Source organism: Chiloscyllium punctatum, chromosome 41 (genome assembly GCF_047496795.1).
Source record: "Chiloscyllium punctatum isolate Juve2018m chromosome 41, sChiPun1.3, whole genome shotgun sequence".
Classification (NCBI taxonomy): Eukaryota; Metazoa; Chordata; class Chondrichthyes; order Orectolobiformes; family Hemiscylliidae; genus Chiloscyllium; species Chiloscyllium punctatum.
The window spans coordinates 39,995,697-40,020,551 of NC_092779.1; the positions used below are offsets into that span (position 1 = coordinate 39,995,697).

A 24,855-nucleotide genomic window follows, 5' to 3' on the forward strand; every position below is an offset into this window, starting at 1 on the left:
CACTACAATCCCAGAGAGGTTCAGCAATATGGAGATTTATTCATTACAGAAATTATGTAGTGAACATACAAAGTTTTGCCTAAGTGCAAGTGTATATCATCTGTTTTATCATTGCCGAGATGAAACACCACATACTTTATTCTCTCATTATCAAAAAACATTTTAAAATCAATTACTTAGGGATAAATTAAAGTGATTACTGAAGAATCTTTCACAAATGAGTTTACTGTACTCTTTGGTTACGTGATATTCATTCAAATATCAAATAATCAAAGAGTTCAGTCATTTTTTGCGTATAAATTTCAGTTATTTTCCACACTCTATGGGTGGCACAGTGGTTAGCACTGCTGCCTCACAGCGCCAGAGACCTGGGTTCAATTCCCACCTCAGGCAGCTGACTGTGTGGAGTTTGCACATTCTCCCCATGTCTGCGTGGGTTTTCTCCAGGTGCTCCGGTTTCCTCCAAAAGGTGCGTAGTGTTAGTTGCTGGGGTAAACAGGGGAATGGGTTTGGGTGGGTTGTGCTTTGGTGGGTCGGTGTGGACCTGTTGGGCCGAAGGGCCTGTTTCCACACTAAGTAATCTAATAGCTCAGAATTAAAACAAACAGACCACCCAGTATTGACCTAAGCACTGGAAACTACAACAGCAGATCAAGCTACATCAGCCCTGTGATGTCTCCTTACTAATAACTGGCCTGGCACAGTCATACTCACTGAATCATACCTTTACAGACAATGTATCAAACACCAAAACCACATCCTTGGTCCTTTCTCCAGAATAGGTATCAGTACTGGCAACAGTGTGGCTTTGTGATAAATAGTGAGAGTTAAGTGAATGTTTTAAATGTAATTTGTGCAAGTTTGATTTTGAGGATTCCAAGTTAATGGAGATTTTTTTTTTCTGTGCCTGAAGTTAATAATTAGTTTGCAAGTATTTCTGTAATCACAATGACTGCTTTCAAAATAGTTTTTGAGGGCTAACTTTAGAATTAATGAGTTTTTGTATGTATTGGTAGGGTTTTAATGACTGAACAAGATAAACAAACTCCAAGTTATAAAGTCAGGAGTTTTTGTAAGCTCCAGGGACAGTTCCAGTACTCATCGCTTATAGAATTTGTTATTTAGTTTTACTTTGAGCAATCCTATGAAGTCCTTAGATGAAGATGGCTGCATAGACCAGTGAATGAGAAGAGAAAGACTGGGGAAACTAGATTAACCTTGAGTGAAAAGTTAGTGTTAGTCTCTGGCAAGAGTGTGTGTTGGCATAAAACCCCAAAGCCTTAAAGGCCAAGTACATTTAAGCACAGGCAGATGAATTGCTCCACGAAAAAGTGACCTATAGTTAAATCTACAAGGCAAAAGTGACTTAAGCATACTGAGCTTTCAGAGACAGGAGCTCTGGTGTGAGTACTGTACGAGTGGTGTTTTGGGTACTATACTAGAAGTGTGTTTTAGGTACATGACTAAAGTTGTTGCTCTGCTTTTCAATTAATGCCAGCATGTTTTGGCATTGATGAGATAATACCATTAAAGTGGATTTAAACATTTGAAATGTTAACAAGTTGAGAAGATTTGTAGCTCAACTTATATCCAGAATTTGAAGTGCATTTAAGTAGACAATTAGTTTATTCTTCTTTTTTTAAGATTACTTACAGTGTGGAAACAGGCCCTTCGGCCCAACAAGTCCACACCGACCCGCCGAAGCGCAATCCACCCAGACCCATTCCCCTACACTTACCCCTTCACCTAACACTATGGACAATTTAGCATGGCCAATTCACCTAACCTGCACATTTTTGGACTGTGGGAGGAAACCCACGCAGACACTGGGAGAATGTGCAAACTCCACAGAGTCAGTCGCCTGAGGCGGGAACTGAACCCGGGTCTCTGGCGCTGTAAGGCAGCAGTGCTAAGCAATGTGCCACCCATATCTTCATATATTAATAAACTTATGCTTGACTGTTAAAAATGCAGTATTGCATGCTTAATGTTTTAGTGAGAGATCACTCTTAAAACCAAAACAAAAAAAGTGACCTGATCGATCAAACCAGTTTTCAATCTGGGATCTGACTAATCTAGTACTTGACTTCATCCTCATCAATTTGTCTGCCACAGGTGCATCTGCCCTTGACAGTACCAGCTGGAAGAATTACCAAATGATCTTGACAGAGACAAAGTCCTGTCCTCTCAATGAGCCCATGGTTGATTATATTGGGCAGTATTACCACTGCGTTATATGGGATAGATTTCACAAAGATTTCGCAATTCAAGTCTAGGCATTCTCAGGGTGCCATGGGCCAGCAACAATAGCATGGTAGTCAACACAAACTCATCGCCTGGCACTTTCTGCACACATCAAGCCAGGAGTTCAACCCTGGTTCATAAAAAGGGGAGGATGACATGTCAGGAGTAGTATGATGCATGACTCAAAATATGGTATCAATCTGGTGAAGCTACAAATAGTACTATTTGCAAATGAAACAGCAAGTAATGGACAGAGCAAAGTGATTCCACAAACAGGTGATCAGATCGAAGCTTTGCAATTCTGCCACATCCAGTCACGAATAGCAGGGACAATTGAACAACTCACTGGATAAGCAGCTCCTTAAATTTCCCTTACTCATTGATGAGGAAAAGCTGAGCACATCAGTGCAAAAGATCAGGCTGAAGCATTTGCAACAGAAGCCTGAAGTGGAATGAACAATCCATCTCAGTCACCTCCACTCACGTCATTCTTTAGCTAATTTGATCCACTCCATGTGATATCAAGAAACTGGTAAAGACACCACAAAGGCTCATGGTCTTAAAATAAAAACCAAAAGAATTGTGGATACTGTAAATCAAACAAACAAATTGCTGAAAAAGCTCAGCAGGTCTGGCAGCATCTGGGTGTTCAAAAATTTCTCAAGTGCACAATTATTTCCAGTTAGTCAATCCAAGAAATAAGGCTCCTCTTTGGAAGATGTATATGATTTCAACCTGAAATGGTCCAGGAATTTAGTTGCAGGTGGCAGGGTTAAAATTGGCTATTGTTAAGTTAGTTTCAAGCTACCAGCTTTCACTTTAACTCAGAATACCTTAGGTTACTTGAGCACAAACTCCTCAGGAAGAGCAATGTTAATTATTTGGTGAATGCAAGAGTAGCAAAGTGGGCTCTACAGCCAGTCAATCCTGTTCCCAACTCAAAGATGACAGTTGATCTTTTCCCTGATGTCCACGCTCCCAGCCCTTTATTCCATTTGGACTCAAGAATTTATTGGAAAATACCAACTTGCTTCGAAATACAGCATTTGAGTGATTTATAAACAAATAAATCAATTTGCCAGAGACTACAATGAAAACTGGAAGGAATGCTGCTCGAAAGGTAAGTACGTTGCACATTGGTATCATGAAGATGATCTTTTGCAAGGCACTGTTCCAATAATCTTGGGGGCCTTCAATATGTAGGTGGACTAGAAAAAGCAGGTAAAAACAATGACTGCAGATGCTGGAAACCAGATTCTGGATTAGTGGTGCTGGAAGAGCAGCATCCAAGGAGCAGCGAAATCGACATTTCGGGCAAAAGCCCTTCATCAGGAATAAAGGCAGTGAGCCTGAAGTGTGGAGAGATAAGCTAGAGGAGGGTGGGGGTGGGGAGAAAGTAGCATAGAATACAATGGGTGAGTGGGGGAGGGGATGAAGGTGATAGGTCAGGGAGGAGAGGGTGGAGTGGATAGGTGGAAAAGGAAATAGGCAGGTAGGACAAGTCATGGGGACAGTGCTGAGCTGGAAGTTTGGAACTAGGGTGAGGTGGGGGAAGGGGAAATGAGGAAGCTGTTGAAGTCCACATTGATGCCCTGGGGTTGAAGTGTTCCAAGGCGGAAGATGAGACGTTCTTCCTCCAGGCGTCTGGTGGTGAGGGAGCAGCGGTGAAGGAGGCCCAGGACCTCCATGTCCTCGGCAGAGTGGGAGGGGGAGTTGAAATGTTGGGCCATGGGGTGGTGCGGATGTCCTGGAGATGTTCCCTAAAGTGCTCTGCTAGGAGGTGCCCAGTCTCCCCAATGTAGAGGAGACTGCATCGGGGGCGACGGATACACTAAGTGATATTAGTGGATGTGCAAGTAAAGCTTTGATGGATGTGGAAGGCTCCTTTATTTGCTAGATCAAGGAAAGGAATTCATGGAACGTCCACAAGATAATTTGCTTTGCAATAGCCTGTGGTAGATCCCACCAGTGAACGTGCATTTTTGGGGATTTGGTGATATGCAATGAGGCAGACTTGATTCGGGAACTGAAAGTGAAGGATCCCCTAGGGGGCAGTGACCATAACATGACAGAAGTCACCCCATATGAGAAGGAGAAGTCTGAATCAGTTCAGATTGTGGTAACCTTTATTCAAATGTAATATCAAGACATGAGAGAGGATCCAGAGTTGATTGGAAGGGAAGTCAGTGGAGCAAAGACATGAATCCCTGGCATAGGAACTGAATAAGTACACTGCATCAGATTTCATACAGTGGAAGACATCAGCAACACACTAGTACTTGAAGATAGTCAAAGGACAGAGGTGACTGGAGTAGCTATCACTAAGAAGGTGCTGCGAAAGACGAAAAGTCTGAAGGTGAATAAAATCACCTGGGCCAGATTGACTACATCCCTGAGTTCTGAAGGAGATAGTTGAGGAAATTATGAAGGCATTGGTGATCTTTCACGAAATTGCTGGAGTGTCAGTGGACTAAAATGACTAATGTAAGACCGTTGTTTAAGGGAGGCAGAAGACAGGAAACTGGAGACCCATTAAAAATCACAAAACACCAGGTTTAATTGGAAGCACTAGCTTTCAGAGCATCGCTCCTTCATCAGTGCTCTGAAAGCTAGTGCTTCCTGTTGCACTATAACCTGGTGTTGTGTGATTTTTAACTTGTACACCCCAGTCCAACAATAGCATCTCCAAATCATGATAGACTGCTTAGCCTGATCTCCGTTGTTAATAAGATTTTAAGAGTCTATTATTAAAGGATGAGATTGTGGACTACATGGATATATTGAGTAAAATAAGATGGATTCAGCAGGCTTCATTAAGGGGAGATCAGACCTGACAAACGTGTTAGAATTCTTTGAGGTAGTACTGAGCAAGTTAGACAAAAGACAGCCAATGGACATGATCTATTTGGATTTCTTAAAATCCTTTAGGAAGGTGCCACAGTGTGGAAACAAGCCACTCGGCCAATCAAGTCCACACCAACCCTCCAAAGACTATCACCTTGCCCAGTCCCTGCAATCATACATTTCTCATGGCTAATCCAGCTAGTCTGCACATTCCTGAACACTATGGGCAACTTAACATGGTCAGTCAACCTAACCTCCACATCCTCTGTCTGTGGGAGGAAACCCATGCAGAAACGGGGAGCATGTGCAAACTACACAGACATCAACTGAGTCGAATCCAGGTCTCTGTGCCGCACATTTACATAATGTATCATTAAATTGATATGTAATCACTGACTGTTCTAAATGCTAATCTTCTACCTGGCTTTGAACGGACTCAAACTCCTTCAAATGATCATTTTTGAATTGGGCTTTCCATTGAAATAATCTCATGCAGTCAGAAACATAGAAGATGGGAGCAGGAGGCGGCTATTTGGCCCTTTGAGCCTGCTCTGCCATTCATTGTAATGATGGCTGATCGTCCAACGCAATAACCTAATCTTGCTATCGCCCCATAACCTTCGGTCCCATTCGTCCCAAGTGCTATATCTAGCCCTCCCTTGAATACATACAATGTTTTGGCATCAACTACTTCCGGTGGTAATGAATTCCACAGGCCCACCACTCTTTGGGGAAAGAAATGTCTCCTCTCCATCCTAAATGGTCCACCCGGATTCCTCAGACTGTGACCCCTAGTTCTGGATGCACCCATCATTGGGAATATGCTCCCTACATCTACCCTGTCTAGTCCTGTCAGAATTTTGTAAGTCTCTCCGAGATCCCCACTCACTTGTCTGAATTCCAACAAAAACAATCCTAACCTAGTCAATCTCTCCTGAAACATCAGTCCTGCCATCCCTGGAATCAGCCTGGTAAACCTTTGCTCAACTCCAAAGAGCAAGAGTATCCTTCCTCAGAAAAAGGAGACAAAAACTGCACATAACATTCAATGTGTGGTCTCACCAAGGCCCCTCATAACTGCAACACATCCATACACCTGTTTTCACATCCGTTGCCACAGAATTTACGTTAGAGGCAAATGCAAAACTTAGAGGTGGCTTTTTTTAAGTGCCACAGACTGGCATCTTGAAATTCTTCTAGAGTTTCTGACATTAACCTGCTGAAACTAAACTAACTAGATCAGATTTAAGCTCTGCAGTCCTTCCACATCCAGATTTCACATTAAATATTATTAAAATGGAGGTAAAGTTGATTACTAAGGGAATTGCAGAGAGTTTAGGTTAAAATCAGATAGTTATCAACTTATTGATTGCTGGAAGAGGCTTGAAGAGCTAAGCAGCCTATTCATTCATATCCAGTTATGAATAGTGGTGGACAATTAAACAAGTAAAACACAATCTGGACTTGGAATTACATTGCTTACTCCTTCGCTGTTGCAGGGTCAAAATCTTCAACCTATCTTAACAGTACGGAGAGTGTTCCTACATCCAAAGGACAGCAATGGTTCAAGAAATAGCTCATTGCCACCATCTCCAGGAGAACTGAGGATGGACAAAAAATGCTGCCCTTCTCTGTGTCCTATGACCAAATTGAAAAACAGGATATTTGATTTACAACCCCACTTCCAGTTCAACGTCAAGTTAAAACCCAAGCCTTTACTACTTTCATAAATTCTCCATGCCAGTTCTTCACTTTCAAAAACACAGACAATTCCCCAAAACATATATTCATCAAAACAAAACATATTAAAATACAAGATGACTGCTATTGAGAACTGGACTGTGTTCAAACAAATTTATTTTCCATTTTAACAATTTCCATCAAATTCCAAAATTTGAGAGTTGGGGTTCTCTCAGGAAAGTCACTTAAAATCTAAAACCAAAAGTCTTACTTTTAATCCTCTTGGCTATCTGTACAGGAACTGGTGTGCGATGTCGATCTGAAAATTCTGGAATAATCTGTCCAGATGGTGTGATTTTTTGATTTTCTTCTTGAGTCTGCAGCTGTGTTTTCTCAGTTACCTTTAGCAAGAAACGCTTTAATCAAATTACATTTCAGAATTACAATTCACTCAGTAAAATTTTTACTAAGTATTTATATCCACATGCTCTAACTACAAACTTATGAATACCATATTTTGCCACGTATCACAGACCCACCACTCTTCACATTTTCCAAAAATCTGATATTTCTTTTTGGCAAAAGCACCAAAAAGGAACTGGCAATAGAGAGTATATTAAACACATACCTCCTCACCCTCCATGACAATATAATATAACTGTATTTAATTGTAGTTGGAGACATAAAACTAATTGTAATCTGTGAAGTAAACAGAAACATTATTCCTCCAAACACCACTGTCCTCTGCTAACATCAAAGCCATTGCCCATGTGGTAATCAACCAAAGTCAGAAAAGAATCCAGAATGTAGTGCAATATGATTGAGTGTATCTTCCTCTCTATCTGATATCCAGTTCAGAATACTGGTAGATGATGATGTTTCTTCGGGAGAGTACAGCCACAGCATTGTAGGGAACTTGGTTTTAAAGCGTCGGGAACAGGTGAATGGTGGGGAAAGAGTGTAGACAGAAAACCAATGATGGAGAGATTCAACATTTAGGAGAACAGCTATCTCTGTGGTCACAGATTTGTTTCCCAGGATGCTGCCAAAGCCAAGGAAATAATTGGGTGTCTGAAGAACATCAGGGAAGGGTGGTTGGGTGAATAGCCAGAGGCTACATCATGTTTTATTTCAGAATGAATGATGCAAGTAAATCGATGCAACAATTCCAACATGAGAAAGGATGGGTAGAAGGTGCAACATTTTGATAAATTAGTATTTTTAAGGAAAGGATGAATAGGTCAAGGAAATAATTTCAAAAGAGAAGGTCAGATTTGGAAATCTGCACTGAAAACAGCTGGATTAGGATATTCAAGCAGTGGAGAGTTTAGAACTACTGTTGCTTTTGAAAAAAAAGGACAGGATTCCCAATTCTATAACCTCAAATGTCAATTAACATATTGGGTCTTTTAAACCAAAAATCCATGTTTGTGCCAACACTGCATAAATTTTGGGAAATAAAAAAAAAGTCAAATTAATGAGTGCCAAGGATGCTTGTTTATACACTAGATCACTTGTTTATGACTAGTGGACAACATACAAACTTTTATTCAAAGAGAACAGTTAGTGATGAATGAGAGCTTGGATTGGTATCAAATTGAATAAAGCTCGAGGATGACTGAGACTTACAAGATATGGGGGTTTATGGGATTGAGGCATAGAGGACAAGGAATGTGAGAGAGTGTGGTAATGGTGAAGTATACAGGCCTAAGGGCTGGTTTTGATTTGTTTTTTACAAAAATAACCCTTTACACAACAGTGGTGCATCAAAGCAGGCTTTCTAGTCAGCCTGCCATCATAACTAGCAACCTGCCACCTTGTTCTGGGGTCATCTGACTGTCTGTTAGTCAGAGAATCCAACTACTCTGCTATGAAAATCATTACATTCATTCAGAAGAAACCTTCCATCAGTCTTGAAGATCAGACAAACAATTCAGTAACAGTGCAAGAATAAAAGATCAATAGCAATAAGTACTTACTATGGAAAGAAAATTTGTCAACAAAGACAAAGAAATGAAAGTGGAGTTGCAAGTAGATAGGATAATGAAGGCGGTGTTTTGTTTTTTTGGTCAGAGTATCAAGTAGAGGAGTTGGGAGGTCATGCTGTGGCTGTACAAGACATTGGCTTTCGGAATACTGTGCAGTTCTGCTCTCCCTCCTATAGGAAGGAAAGATGGTGTGAAACTTGAAAGTGTTCAGAAAAGATGTACCGGGGTTATAGGAGTTGAGCTACAGGGGGAGGCTGAATACGCTGGGGCTGTTTTCCCTGGAGCGTTGGAGGCTGAGGGGTGACCTTGTAGAGGTTTATAAAATCATGAGGGGCATGGATAGGATAAATAGACAAGTATTTTCCCTGGGGTTGGAGGGAATCCAGAACGAGAAGGCAGAGGTTTCAGATGTGAGCAGAAAGATTTAAAAGGGACCTAAGAGTAAGTTTTTCATGCAGAGGGTGGTATGGAATGAACTGCTGGAAGTGGTGGAGGGGGCTGTTACAATTACAACATTTAAAATGGCATCTGTATGGGTGAAACAGCACATGGATCAGTACTACATCTGCAATTATTTACCACCTCTATCACTGATAGAGATAAAGGTGCTGAGAGGAACATGTTAAAAAGAAAATTGAAAATATAAAGCTAAGTGGGACAATAAGTAATGAGGTCACAAAATGGTGTTCTCTTTTTGAGGGATCAACAAGGGAGCATATGGAGTATAATGTGACCAATGGGAAGTTAAGTCTTCGGTAAGGAGAATATAACAGCAACATTTTTTCTAAAAAAGGATGAAATGTTGTGGTTAAAAAAAAAGAGTCAACTGTCCTTATGCAAGACAAGACTTTGATATGCAGGTAACAGCAAGCAGTTAAAGAAGTGGCAAAATGTAAAATTGTCCTTGCACTCAAAATCCTTCTACATTAAAGATTGAAGAAAGGTTTTATAAAGGTTTTGTGCAACTTCCCATTTAGGGCCTTGATAGACGTATGGAAGATCCTAGATGTCCCCCCCCATCCACTGAGAATGCTCTACCACCTCCACAGGTCTGAATAAGGAACCTGAAATCATCCTTCTGACCTCAACCAGGGAACGAGTAAAACCCTCACTGTACCAGCTTTTAAAAGGTGCATTTTACCGTTCTTTGCAGACCAAACCTTCAGACAGTACACGAGGTGCTATCCCATCCAAGTTCTATGCAGTTTTAGCAAAACACCCTTGTCATTTAATTTCTAAATTTCAATATTTATCTGGCCAATTACTTTCTACCTTTGTGCTTAGAATGTCTACTTCTCAATCTTATCTTATCAATGTGTTCCTTTGAAGCCTTTGAGCCCTCTTCACAGTTTACATTTCCATCAAGCTTTACATCATGAACAAACCTGGATTCAGAAGCATTGGTCTCTTTGTCCAAGTCATTTAAATAGATTGTAACTGGCTAAAACCACAGATCCTTGGTGCAACTTGAACATGCCTCAATGAATCTGTCCTTTTGGACTTATGTCAAACAATCCTCCAGACTGAGTTTATGCTAAAGATAGCCAATGAGAAGTGCTCTTTCATATTAATCTTTTGAGTGGCATTTTATTCAATGCCTCTTGGACATAGCATTAGGATAAGTGATCAATTACTTAACACTGAGACAAGGAGGAATTTCTTCAGAGTTTGTTGTCCCAGAGGGCTGGAATATGCAGTTGTTGAGCACATTCTATGTTAAGATAGAGATATTTTTGTATTTGAAAGGAAGCAGTGAACCTGGGGATGAGACACAAAAAAACTGCAGATGCTGGAATCCAAAGTAGACAGGCAGCATCAGCTAGAGGCTGGAAGACCACAGTAAGCCAGGCAGCATCAGGAGATGGAGTAGTCAACATTTCGGGTGTAACCCTTCTTCAGGATTGAGGGTGGTTGTGGGGGATCCGCAGATAAAGGGGGTGGCGAGGGCAGGATGGTGAAGTGGAGACAGGTAGACGGTATGGCCTGGTTCATCAATGGGAGGAGTGAATCCAGTTGGTGGTAGGGAACAATGGTAGGTGGTGGAGGGGCTGGGAAGGGAGTCGGGGGATGGGGAGGGAGGATATTTGAAATTGGAGAACTCAGCGTAGGGTCTGAGCTGTAGGGTCCTCTGACGGGAGATAAGGTGTTGTTCCTCCAATAGGAGCTATGGTTTGTTTTGACAATGGAAGCAGCCAAAGATGGTCAGGTCAGAAAAGGAGTGGTTGGGGGAATTGAAATGGGCGGTGACTGGGAGGTCGGTTGGCCCCTGTGGGCCTGGCTAAGATGCTCGGTGAACTATTTCTTAAGTTTAGGTTGGTATCCTTGATGTAGAGAAGACCACATCAGGACCACCTGATGCAGTAAACAAAGTTGAAAGAGGCAGGTGAATCTCGGTCTCACTTGGAAGGACTGTTTGGGGCCCTGGATAGAGGTGAGGGGGGTGGTGTACTGACAGGTTTTGCATCTTTTCTGGTTGCAGGTGAAGGCACCTGGGGGTTTGATGGTGGAGATGGCGTCAACTAAGGACTGTCCAAGGGAATGACCCTTGCATGGGGAACATGGGGATTAGCAGGAAAGTGGAATTGAGTTTGAAGATTGGGCATGATTTTATTTACATTTTGGGACACTAACTCAAAAGAGCCAAAGTATCTATTTCTAAAGTCATACAATACAGAAATAGACCCTTCAGTCAAAGCCAAATATTTCAAACTAATGAGGTCTACTTTCATATTCTTCACTCAATTCCACACTTTTTTTTACAAAAGATACTTTGAAGAGTGTGAATCGAAGGATAAGTTGAATTTAAAAATTGCAACGTTTTGCATCAATGAGCCATTTTAAGTGTAAGGCCCAGTTCAGCAAAAGGTGAGAGTTTCTGTTCTCCTCTTCATTCGTACGTACGGGTAGATGACCAAAAACGTGGGCATCACTGGCTAGGCCAGCAATTATTACCCAATCCTATTGGTCTTGTAGTTGACGGTGGTGCATGTTGTCATTTTGAACTGCTGCAGCCCTTGGGATGTAGAGACATCCACAGTGCTGTTCGATAAAGATATTCCAGCATCCTGATTAGTGACAGTGAAGTATCAGGAATACACTAGGTCACAAAGGTGTGCGGCTTGGAGGGAGGGGAAGCAGTGGTGCTGTTCACATGCATTCCTCGTCTCTCTGCTTGGTAGAGCTCACAGGCTTGGAACATGCTCTTGGCTTAGTCAATGACAGCAGTACATCATATAGACAGTATACACCCCTGCCACTGTGCATGAGTGGTGAAAGAACAAAATGCTGAATGGGGTGCCCATCAGGTGAGATGCCATGCCCTGAATGTTTCAAGTGGTATTAAAACAACACTCGTCCTGAGAAGCAGAGAGTATTCAGTTATGCTCTTGACTTTTTCTGACAGCTAACAGGCAGGATTTGGGGTTGATCGAGGGATGGGTTCTGTGCGTTGGGGGAGAAGAGGAATGACACCACAGCATCCTTACCTCTGACTTTTTGCATCCACAAGCTAGTCTGGTTCAATTCCTGTTAATGGTAAAATACTAGTGGGGAATTCAGTAATGGTATACTAAATAAACTTCAAATAGCCATGGAGATGACCATTACTTAGCACCTTTGTGGTAGAAATGATATTTGCCACTTGTCAGCCCAAGCCATGGTGGACATAACAGAGACCACTACTTCTCACTCATTGAAGTCACAAATGGTGCTGAACGTTGCACAGTGAACATCTCTACCTTTAAGACAAGAAGGTTATTGATGAAGCCTCTTAAGGTGATATTCCTACAGGCATGTCCCAGGATTGAGATGATTGGCCTCTATTCATCTTCCTTTGTGCTAGATGTGTCTCCAAACCATGGAGTTCTGACCTGAATATAGATTTGCTGGGGCTCCATAATGACATACTTGGTGAAATGTTCCCTTGACATCAAAAGAAAGTAACGCTCACCTCCAGTTCAGCTGTTTTGTCTCTACTCAGACAAAGGCTGCAAAGAGGCCAGGAGGCCCTGCGTGAAAAGGTGAAAGCTGTTTTTTTTTTGATAGTCACAGCAAAATCTAAATAAATATTATGGACGCAGATCACTTGCTCTGTGGTTTGCATGTGGGCAAGTAAACACAAACATAATGGGGGCTGGATCTGTTACTGGGAGAATGAATTATCATCGAACCATTTTTGTTATGGAAGGATTATTCCAACAACTTTTTTTCACTAAAATAAGCCAATTCTAATTCACTCATGGATCATGAGCACCACTGGTTGGGCCAACATTTATTGTTTGTTCCTGGTTGCCCTTGAGAAGGCTGTGGAACTGTTTTGTTGAACCACTGCAATTCATCCCATAACACTTTTCTGGAGGACTCCCAGAATTTGGAGTGTGAGGAAATGGCCATGTACTTCCAAGTCAGGGTGGTGAGTGGTTTGGTGGGGAACTTGCAGATGCTGGTGTTGCACATATCTGCTGTCTTGCCCTTCTAGATGGAGATGGTCATGTATTTGGAAGGTGCCATCTAAGGAACTTTTCTTGCAGCACATCTTGTAGATGGCACCACTGCTGTTACTGAGCACAGTTGTTTTGTCTTGGATGCTTTTGTCAAGCTTCTTGACCGTTTTTGGAATTGCACTCATTCAGGCAAGTGAGGTATATCCCATCACACACCTGCCTTATTGATGACAGATAGGCTTTGAGGAGTCAGGAAGAAAATTGCTTGCTGCAGTATGTTTAGCCTCTGATCTGCTCGTGTAACCACTATGTTTTATGTGGTGAATCAAGTTTCTGTTCAATGGTAATCCCCCAGGATGTGGATAATGGGGGATTCAGAGATAGCAATGCCATTGAATGCCATGGACGATGGTTAGATGGTCATTGCCTAGAATTCGTGTGGCATGAATATTACTTGCCATTTTTTAGCCTGAGCCTGGTTTTGTTCATGTCTTGCTGCATTTGAACATGGAACACTTCAATACCCGAGAAGTCACAAATAATGCCAAATATAACTCCATCAGCAAATACCTCCATTTCTGACTGTACAATAGAGCTTCATTGATGAAGCAGTTGGTAGTTGGGTCGAGAGCACTACCCGATGAGCTCCTGCAGAGATGGCCTACCTCCAACAAACTCAATCATTTTCCTTTGTGCCAGATCATGACATCAACCAAACAGCTCCTCCTCTCCTTCACCCAACTTCCATTGATTGCAATTTTGCTAGGGCTCCTATTTTGCCCGAAACGTCGATTTCGAAGCTACTTGGATGCTGCCTGAACTGCTGTGCTCTTCCAGCACCATTAATCCAGAATCTGATTTCCAGCATCTGCAGTCATTGTTTTTACCTCCTATGGTCAAATGCTGCTTTGATGTCAAGAGCTGTCACTTTCACCTTACTTGAAAAAAACTTAAACACTATAACGTGAATTAGTGTAGCGCAATTAGCAGGAAATTAATTTAGTAATATCTTTTATCTTGTGTTTTAGCCAATGACTGATTGCAGAAAAGTTTAATAATTTATTTACCTTTCTCTGATCCTGCTCATCTTCACTGGATTCAAGAGAGAGTGGCAAAACTTACGTTGAAAATAAAGTGACAAATTAGCAAATGAGTTGGGTTAAAAATCCACTTTGCAAGAAGCATTTGATTAACAAACAAACCTCTTAAGCGAGACGTTTTTCTTTTTTTAGATTTACTGTAGTTTGCGACATTTGGAGTAACCTTAACTTGGGGTTCCAAGATCCAGCTATGTTCAGTGCCCTCACTACTTGAATCTTCCGTGAATAACTTCTTTAGATCACTTCTTCTATGCTGATATTATAAGGTTATTTGTTAATGAGTCAGACTCAAAACATCTCTACATTGCAAAAGAAATTAGCAACATGATGCAATAGTTCACAGTTTAATAACATTAACAAAACCATTGAATCACATTCATGGTAAATCTCAAATTGATGGTACATTTTCAGAGTACAAACCAATGAATAGCTTCACAAACACTGGAAGGATTTAAAATTATGCAAGTTTGAGTCATATTTACAGTCACAGGGTAACAGATGTACAGCACAGAAACAGACCCTTCGGTCCAACTCGTCCATGCTGACCAGATATGGTAAGCTAATAGAGTCCCATTTGCCAGCACTTGGCTCATATCCTTCTAAAACTTTCCTATTCATATACCCATCCAGATGCCTTTTCAATGTTGTAATTGAACCAGCCTCCACTACTTCCTCTGGCAGCTCATTCCATACCACACCACCCTCTGTGCAAAAACATTGCCCCTTAGATCCCTTTTATATCTTTTCCTTCTCACCCTAAACCTATGCCCTCTAGTTCTGGAACTTCCCACTCCATGGAATAGACCTTGTATAATTATCGTATCCATGCCCCTCATGATTTTATAAACCTCTATAAAGGTCACCCCTCAGCCTCCGACGCTCAAGGGTAAACAGCCCCAGTTTATCCCTATAGCTCAACTTCTTTAACCTTGGCAACATTCTTGTAAATCTTTTCTGAACCCTTTCAAGTTTCACAACAGGAAGGAGACCAGAATTGCACGCATCATTCCAGAAGTGGCCTAACCAGTGGCTTGTACAGCTATTTGAAAAATACATGGCTCAGTTCCGCAAGAGGTGCAACTTTCTCTCGCGACATCATTCATTAAATATTTAGGTATACTATTAAATAGAACTATGGACCTGACAGCACAGGAAAAAGGTAAAACCACAGTACTTAGTTTTAAGTATATACAGTATTCAAGATAAATTACATGATTCCATGCTTTCTCCATAAACTCCTACTTTCCTGCTTCAAAGGTGATTTACTATTCGCTTTAGAAAGAATGATTTTTGCTTAGAGAATTTTTAACACACTATGGGAATCAAATAGCCTTCATCCCTCAATAGTGAAAGATCAGTCATCAGTTGACTTGAGGAAATAGCATTTTTCGACCTGAAAATGTTCAGCTCTTTATTTTTATTGGTAAACTCAAATGCCTCCTTGAAACACTGTTTAAACTAAAATTACTACATCCCCTTATGTTTAATGTAAAATATGACTGAGCAAACCTGTCAACTGGCATTGGCTTTGATTAATCTACATTCTGCAATGTCCAATCTTACAGCATGGAAGAAAAAGTGACTTTTTAAACAAAAAATCTAAGCCTCTACATAAAAGCTTTCATAATTGTGCCAGTTTTTACCCCACAGTTCTACAAACAAACAAAACTGAAAGAACTGTGGATGCTGTCAGTCAGAAACAAAAACAGACGATGCTGGGAAAGTTCCACATGTCTGGCAGCATCTGTGAAAAGAAAATTGAGTTAACATTTCAGGTCCTGTGATCCTTAATCAGAACTGATGGAAGCTAAGAAAATGTTGGTTTATATGAAGATAGGGTGGGGGGAGGGAGCCAAAGATAAAGGAACAATGATTGAACAGACCAAGGCATTGATAACAATCTGGCTGGGCAGGTGAATAGCTGGTAATGGAGACTGTTAGCAGCGAGTGTGTAATGACAGACTATGTGATAACAAGGCCTAGTCTGTGGGGTAGGGGGCTGTGTTATGGATGAGTGCATCACTTAAAATGATTGAATTCAATATAGAGGCTGGAGGGCCGCAGGGTCCCCAAGTGTAAGATGAGCTGCTGCTCTTCCAGCTTGTGCCGAGCTTCACCTGAACACTGCAACAAGCCTGATGTTGGCCAGGGAATGGGGTGGTGTGTTGAAGTGGCAGGCAACTGGAAGTGCTGTGCCTTTTTTGCAGATGGATGTTCTGCAAGCAGATCAATCAGCCTATGCTTTATTTCCCCAGCATAGATGAGACCACATTATGAGCAGCAAATGCAGATTACATTTGATTGTAAATGCAGGTAAAGTTCTGCTTCACCTAGAAGGTATGTTAGGGTCCTTGGATACTAAGGATGGAGGTGAAAAATGGGCAGGTGTTATACCTTCAGCAATCGCAGGGGAAGGTGCTGTAGAGGGACCGTTGGGGATGGTAAGGAGGGAAGGTGGTGGCAGAAATGGGTGTTGGGAGTGAAGGAAGAATGGACCATAGTGTCCCAGAGGGAAGGGGAATATGTGTTTGACGGTAGCATCTAGCTGGAGGTGGCAGAAATGACAGATGATCTTTTGGCTGTGGATGCTGGTGGGATGGCAGGTAAGGACAAGTGGAATCCCAAAACTGTTACTGGGGGGAGGAGAAGGGGGAGGGCAGAAGATGGGTCTGACCTAGTGGAGGGCCCATCAACAACGGTGCTGGGGAATCCACGGTTGTGGAAGAAGGGTCTCTTGCCAAAGTTGTACATAGATGATGGACATGCAGAGAATGGAATAGTCTTTACTAGAAACAGGGTGTGAGGATGTATAGTCCAGGTAGCTGTGGGAGTCGATGGGCTTATTGTGGATACTTGTAGCTAATCCATTCCCAGAAATGAAAACAGAATTGTGGAGGAAGAGAACGGAGCAGTCAGAGATATACTAGGTAAAAGTTAGGGTGGGGTGGAAATTGGACGAGAAATTCCTGATGAGGGGGGAATGTAGCACTGATGATATCAGAGAGATACCGAGAGAGAGAGCGCACGAGAGAGACCCTGAGAGTGTGTTGTGGATGGGGGTCGGAATAGGACTGGAACAGGAAATATCCTACATACCCCACAAAGAGCCAAGCATCACTGGGCCCATCTGCATGCTCATAGTCACCTGTGTGACCTGATGAAAATGAAAGGAGTGAAGAGAGTTGTTGTTGAGGGTGCAGAGGAGCTCAGCAAGTGGAGGAAGGTGGCAGTGGGTGGCAACTTTTGAGACAAGGTTGATATCAACTTGCTATGTGTGTTTCATCCATTTTCCAGTTTTAATAGCTTGATTAGAAGCACTGCACTCCCAAATAAAGCTGAAATGTTAAGCATCTTTTGAACAATCATACTTAACATCTGTTTCTTTTGACAGAAAATGTATTTAGATATTACAGAATTAGCAGTTCAAATGCACATAACACCAGGAAACAATGGATTAACAAAAACAATGAACATGGTAACATTGGCAGAAATGTTAGAATGATCACTTTTATTGTATTCAAAATAGATTATGGATTCTTTTGTTAGAATTGGAAAAGATAAACTTTGATTAATGAATGGGGTAAAAGATTGGAAGCTAACAATGTGAGAATGCATGCAGTCCTAAGATCACGAATGCATAGAATATTAGCTGATGGAAATGACCATACCCAAATAAAGAAAAGTGGCACCTGGCCTTGTCCAATCAGAAGTCATGATTCTTTATTGCACTCTAGCAAGTTCTGTTCAGAGCTATATATTGGAATGCTAGCTTTTTAAGAGTTTGTCACTTTTGATTAAAACTATTTTTTTAAATTATTCATTCACATGGAAAGGTCAAGGAATAAATTAGCAATTAAACGTCACGCTGTAGCACTCTCTCAACCAAATAAAAGAGACACCGTGTGGACAGCAATTTCTTGCATCCAGTTGCAATGTTTAGATTAGATTAGATTACTTACAGTGTGGAAACAGGCCCTTCTGCCCAACAAGTCCACACTGACCTGCCGAAGCGCAACCCACCCAGACCCATTCCCCTACATTTACCCCTTCACCTAACACAATGGGCAATTTAGCATGGCCAATTCACCTAACCTGCACATCTTTTTGACTGTGGGAGGAAACCGGAGCACCCGGAGGAAACCCACGCAGTCAGTCACCTGAGGCGGGAATTGAACCCAGGTCTCTGGCGCTGTGAGGCAGCAGTGCTAACCACTGTGCAACTGTGCCGCCCAGACGAGTAGGTTCAAGAGGGGAGACAGTTTTAGGTTGTTTTGTACTGTTCAGATAATGCTTGTCAAGGGTACATTTATTTCATTATCTAGATTTTATTTTGAAGGCTAATTTGGAATTTGAATTTAGTGACTCATGCTATTAGATTAATTTCATTACATTTGTATGCCTGTTGTAAAGATGCTACAGATAACTTTGATTGCACAGGAAATCCTAAAAGTATCAAATCCAGATATTTTAGTGCTTTTCTGCTTATGTTTTGCTTCCAACAGACTTTTATATTCATTAATTTTCCATTGACTTCACAATTAAAACTAAAATTTCCAGGATGACAGACATGGTCATATTTAAGTCATATTTTCTGTAGCATGTTACACTGAGTCAAATGATGTATTATTTCTTTACAAAATGGATTTAGTCATAAAATCAAGTCATTAATTTGTGTTTGATCGATTCGTTTAAAAGGCATCTGGATGGGTATATGAATAGGAAGGGTGAGAGGGATATGGGCCAAGTGCTGGCAAATAGGAATAGATTAGTTTAGAATATCTGGTCAGCATAGACGAGTCAGACCCAAGGGACTGTTTACGTGCTGTAAATCTCTATCACTCCATGACTCAGGATTTTTAAAAAAAAACATGACTTTGGGCGATTGGTACTGTGCTTTATGTATCAGACTATTCAGTATCGTATTGAGAGCAAGTGGCCTTTGTTTTTATATTCCTTTATATATTCAATCATTTTATCAGTTCATATTTTTAAAAGAGGTATATTTTGTGCAAGCTGCACCAGCTAGGTTTACAAAACTAGGAAAATTAGATGCACTAGACATGACCCAGCATCTTGGCACATTGAAGGGTGCTTGGTTTCATTGCCCATTTGGTAGATGGTTTAACTGCAGAATAAGTTTTTCAGAAAGTGCTTTGTCATTTAGTTCATGTTTTTCATTTTAAAATGCTTTATTTTAGTGACAATTCTGTCCACTATTGATGATTGAATAATCCTGCTTTAAAATTATTTTAACTTCAAATTGTAAATGTATCAAATCAGATGTAAGACTTCAAACACATTTTAGATTGTTATTGGACTGCATGGTTTTCACAAATGGAAAATGATAGATGGCTATAATAAAAATAAAGTGCTGTGCATGCTAAAGTTCTGAATCTAAAGAGAAAGTTTAGCGAAATTGCATGTCTGGTAACAGATGTGGAGAGATGCTGGTCAAAGTGAGCCCGCAGTGCATGATTTCTGAATCAATACAATAGTCAAAAAATGCAAAATATGTTGAAGAGTTTGAAAATAAATACTTGTTGCTTCAAATTATGACGATTCAGTGTAGCCCAACTTCCTTTGTCATTTGCATTTACTTTCAAGTTTGCATGCAAAATTTAAAAAACACAATTATGAAAATTAGAATTAAACCAAGAGGATCTCTGACAGATAATAGAATTTGCAAGATATTTTTTAAAAAAGTGTTATTGAACCTTATTTTGCATTTTTCCCCCTCATTTCTCTTATGGATATTTGTTCTATTATTTTGCTACTTCATCTTTTAAATTGACACCTAATTTTAATAGTGTTCCTCCCATTGACGCACACAGCTGTTTCTGGAAACATTAGATTGCTAGTTTCAGTCAGTTTATTTCAGCCTAAAGACAACACTCCAGCCATTGGTCCTGACACAATGCTGACAGAGGGGGGACATCAGTAGCCACACAGGCACAGGCTACCCAGCTACAGAAGGGGATTAAACATGCATCCAGCCTATGCAACTAATAGTAGCCATAATTGAAGTCATTGACTTGAAAATTCTTTGGATTCTGATGTTTTAAAATGTATACTCAGTAACTAGTTACTGTTATGTCAAACATACATTCCACTTATAAGTCAGTAGAAAGCCTATTTTATGTCTTTACTTTAAGCACTAAAATATCTTTGTAGCTGTTAATTTCTGTCTCCTGAAACAGTTTATTTTTGTATTTTGAATGTAATTCTCCAACAGCAAAGCATTTAGCTCGAATTTGTACTGAAGTGGAAATCCAGCAGAATGAGGCCAAGAAGCCTCCTTAATTTTTTAAAAGTCTGTAAAATTGCCATAAGTGACAGTACTGATTGAATATCAGAAAAGAAACAAGCAGATGAATAACTGCCGAAAGTTAAGGACACAGAAAGCATAACCCTGGGCAAGCAGTGAACAGTCTTTCTGTTAGCGGCTGTTCCTCATCAGAGAAGCTTAAGCATTTTGATACTAGCATTCCTGCAATCACTAAATAAAATTTAAGACCTAGTGAAACCGTTCAAAACCTTTTCTGGAAATGTTTTGCTGCCATCATGATTTCTGCTCAGAAGCGTTACAAGGAATAAGACATATAGATCTACAAAACTAAGAGAATGAACTACCCATAAAATAGCAGGTTACAATTCCATTTATGCCTAAAGTCTGGTATTTTTCATGATTGGTTATGCATTGTGAATACTGGATTAGTGGTGCTGGAAGAGCACAGCAGTTCAGGCAGCATCCAACGAGCAGTGAAATCGGCATTTCGGGCAAAAGCCCTTCATCAGGAATAAAGGCAGTGAGCCTGAAGCATGGAGAGATAAGCTAGAGGAGGGTGGGGGTGGGGAGAGAGTAGCATAGAGTACAATGGGTGAGTGGGGGAGGAGATGAAGGTGATAGGTCAAGGAGGAGAGGGTGGAGTGGATAGATGGAAAAGGAGATAGGCAGGTCGGTCAAGTCCGGACAAGTCAAGGAGACAGTGCTGAGCTGGAAGTTTGAAACTAGGATGAGGTGGGGGAAGGGGAAATGAGGAAGCTGTTGAAGTCCACATTGATGCCCTGGGGTTGAAGTGTTCCGAGGCGGCAGATGAGGCGTTCAAGTGATGATGTCACTTCCGCCCCCATCATGGCCACTCCCGGCCCTCACATCATCGCTGATGCCACACTCTCAGTGACCTCCGCCACCCCTACTGCCATGATCACCACCACGTCCGCCCCCAACAGTGCCACTCACCTGCATTCTGCTGACATGCCCCCCACAGACCCCACTGTCACTATCCCCACCCCCCAGAACCCCGCGGGGAACATTATCCCTGCTCATGCCTCCACCCCCATTCCCCCCATCACACCCACTCCAGGTACTGGCTCCGACCCCACTCCCAGCTCCACATCCGCACCAGATCGCAGCTCCCGGCCCTGCCGAGTTTTCACCATCCCCCCAGACCTCCCCCTCACTGAGGGCGAATGATCAGTCCTCAGCAAAGGACTCACCTTCATCCCCCTCTGTCCACGCATCAATGAATTTAATACACGACGTGACGTCGAACAATTCTTCCGTCGCCTCCGCCTCCGAGCTTACTTTCACAATCAGGACTCCCATCCACCTTCCGAGGACCCCTTCGCCCACCTCCAACACACTGCATCCACCTGGACACCCCGTGCTGGCCTATTACCTGCCCTCGACCTCTTCATTTCCAACTGCCGCCGGGACATTAACCGCCTCAACCTGTCGTCCCCCCTCCCCCACTCCAACCTCTCACCCTCACAACGCGCAGCCCTCCAATCCCAACCTCACCATCAAGCCAGCGGATAAAGGGGCGCAGTGGTAGTCTGGCGCACTGACCTCTACACCGCTGAAGCCAAACTCCAACTCGAGGACACCTCTTCCTACTGCCCCCCATCACCAAACCATCATTTCCCAGACTATACAGAACCTCATCACCTCAGGAGGAGATCTCCCACCCACAGCTTCCAACCTCATAGTGCTGGAACCCCGCACTGCCTGGTTCTACCTCCTTCCCAAGATCCACAAGCCTGACCACCCTGGCTGACCCATTGTCTCAGCATACTCCTGCCCACTGAAGACATCTCTACCTACCTCGACACTGTCCTATCCCCCCTAGTCCAGAAACTCCCCACATACATTCGAGACACCACCCACGCCCTCCACCTCCTCCAAGACTTCTGTTTCCCCGGCCCCCAATGCCTCATCTTCACCATGGATATCCAATCCCTCTACACCTCCATCCGCCATGACCGAGGCCTCCAAGCCCTCCGTTTTTTCCTCTCCAGACGTCCCCAACAGTACCCTTCCACTGACACTCATTCGTTTGGCCGAACCGGTCCTCACCCTTAACAATTTCTCCTTTGAATCCTCCCACTTCCTCCAGACCATAGGCGTAGCCATGGGCACATGGACGGGCCCCAGCTATGCCTGTCTCTTTGTTGGCTATGTAGAACTGTTGATCTTCCGTAATTACACCGGCACCACTCCCCACCTCTTCCTCCCGCGAGGAGGTTGAGCAATTCATCAATTTCACCAACACATTCCACTCTGACCTTAAATTTACCTGGACCATCTCTGACACCTCGCTCCCCTTCCTGGACCTCTCCATCTCCATTAGTGACGACCGACTTGACACTGACATTTTTTACAAACCCACTGACTCCCACAGCTACCTGGATTACACCTCTTCCCACCCTATCTCTTGCAAAAATGCCATCCCGTATTCCCAATTTCTCCGCCTCCGCCGTATCTGCTCCCAGGAGGACCAGTTCTACCACAGAACACACCAGATGGCCTCCTTCTTTAGAGACCGCAATTTCCCTTCTCACGTGGTTAAAGATGCCCTCCAATGCATCTTGTCCACATCCCGCACCTCTGCCCTCAAACCCCACCCCTCCAACCAAGGACAGAACACCCCTGGTGCTCACCTTCCACCCTACAAACCTTCGCATCAACCAAATCATCTACCGACATTTCCGCCACCTCCAAAAAGACCCCACCACCAGGGATATATTTCCCTCCCCACCCCTTTCCACCTTCCGCAAAGACCGTTCCCTCCGCGACTACCTGGTCAGGTCCACACCCCCCTACGACCCATCCTCCCATTCTGGCACTTTCCCCTGCCACCGCAGGAACTGTAAAACCTGCGCCCACACCTCCTCCCTCACCTCTATCCAAGGCCCTAAAGGAGCCTTCCACATCCAAAGTTTTACCTACACATCCACTAATATCATTTATTGTATCCGTTGCTCCCGATGTGGTCTCCTCTACATTGGGGAGACTGAGCGCCTCCTAGCGGTGCGCTTTAAGGAACATCTCCGGGACACCCGCACCAATCAACCACACCGCCCCGTGGCCCAACATTTCAACTCCCCCTCCCACTCTGCCGAGGACATGGAGGTCCTGGGCCTCCTTCACCGCCGCTCCCTCACCACCAGACGCCTGGAGGAAGAACGCCTCATCTTCCGCCTCGGAACACTTCAACCCCAGGGCATCAATGTGGACTTCAACAGCTTCCTCATTTCCCCTTCCCCCACCTCATCCTAGTTTCAAACTTCCAGCTCAGTTACTGTCTCCTTGACTTGTCCGACCTGCCTATCTTCTTTTCCACCTATCCACTCCACCCTCTCCTCCTTGACCTATCACCTTCATCTCCTCCCCCACTCACCCATTGTACTCTATGCTACTCTCTCCCCACCCCCACCCTCCTCTAGCTTATCTCTCCATGCTTCAGGCTCACTGCCTTTATTCCTGATGAAGGGCTTTTGCCCGAAACGTTGATTTCGCTGCTCGTTGGATGCTGCCTGAACTGCTGTGCTCTTCCAGCACCACTAATCCAGTATTTGGGTTTCAGCATCTGCATTGTTTTTACCTCTATGCATTGTGAATGGCTAGTCCTACATTCAAAGTTTCTACTTGCAAAACAAATCATCTTTTGTGGAACAAGGGAAAAAAATATAATTTTTTTCAATATTATATATAAAGAAAGTTAAAAAGCACATATCTTTCCTCGAGGAACTTTTTGAAGCAAAAGCAAAGACTACTGTATACTGGCCTTGTACAGCTATGGTCAACAAGAGATGCAGCTGAAAAGGGAACTTAGATGAGCAAGAATTACTAAGAGTGTGCTTTATATGTTCTGTAACATATTCTAAATTTAAACAAACCTATAAGTATAAAAAAGTGATATTATGCTTAGAAAGGGCTATATCACAATAAAGCTTGCAGAGAAATTTTGCACACCCTTTTCTGGGGAAAAGGAACTTAAAATGCCTAAAATAGAAAATATATATAGTTTCATAATTTTCTTCAACTTTTCCCTGAACTCGTGAACAGTAGAGTTAAAAAGCTGTTGTACTATTTCACCTGTAAAAGCTCAACTGCATATAATCTAACTTCTATTTTTCTTTATCCATGGTAGGTAGATAAAATCAGAAACTAGTGCCATTTTTGAGGAATCGCTTACAAATCTATGTCCCATTCTTGCCGTAGGAAACTGGGTTGATTAGATTACTTACAGTGTGGAAACAGGCCCTTCGGCCCAA

General features: G+C 42.5%; 1 protein-coding gene across 1 annotated transcript in view; it reads right to left on the reverse strand.

The window, feature by feature from the left end:
* LOC140465108 (synaptonemal complex protein 2-like) overlaps positions 1–24,855 on the reverse strand; it is a 243,739-nt gene that overhangs the window by 83,027 nt on the left and 135,857 nt on the right. The window contains exons 21-23 of the mRNA XM_072560975.1: positions 14,401–14,551; positions 14,266–14,315; positions 7,040–7,169 (exon numbers count right to left, since the gene is read on the reverse strand). Of these exons, the coding sequence (XP_072417076.1) occupies positions 7,040–7,169; positions 14,266–14,315; positions 14,401–14,551 (331 nt within the window). The remainder of the gene's footprint in view (positions 1–7,039; positions 7,170–14,265; positions 14,316–14,400; positions 14,552–24,855) is intronic.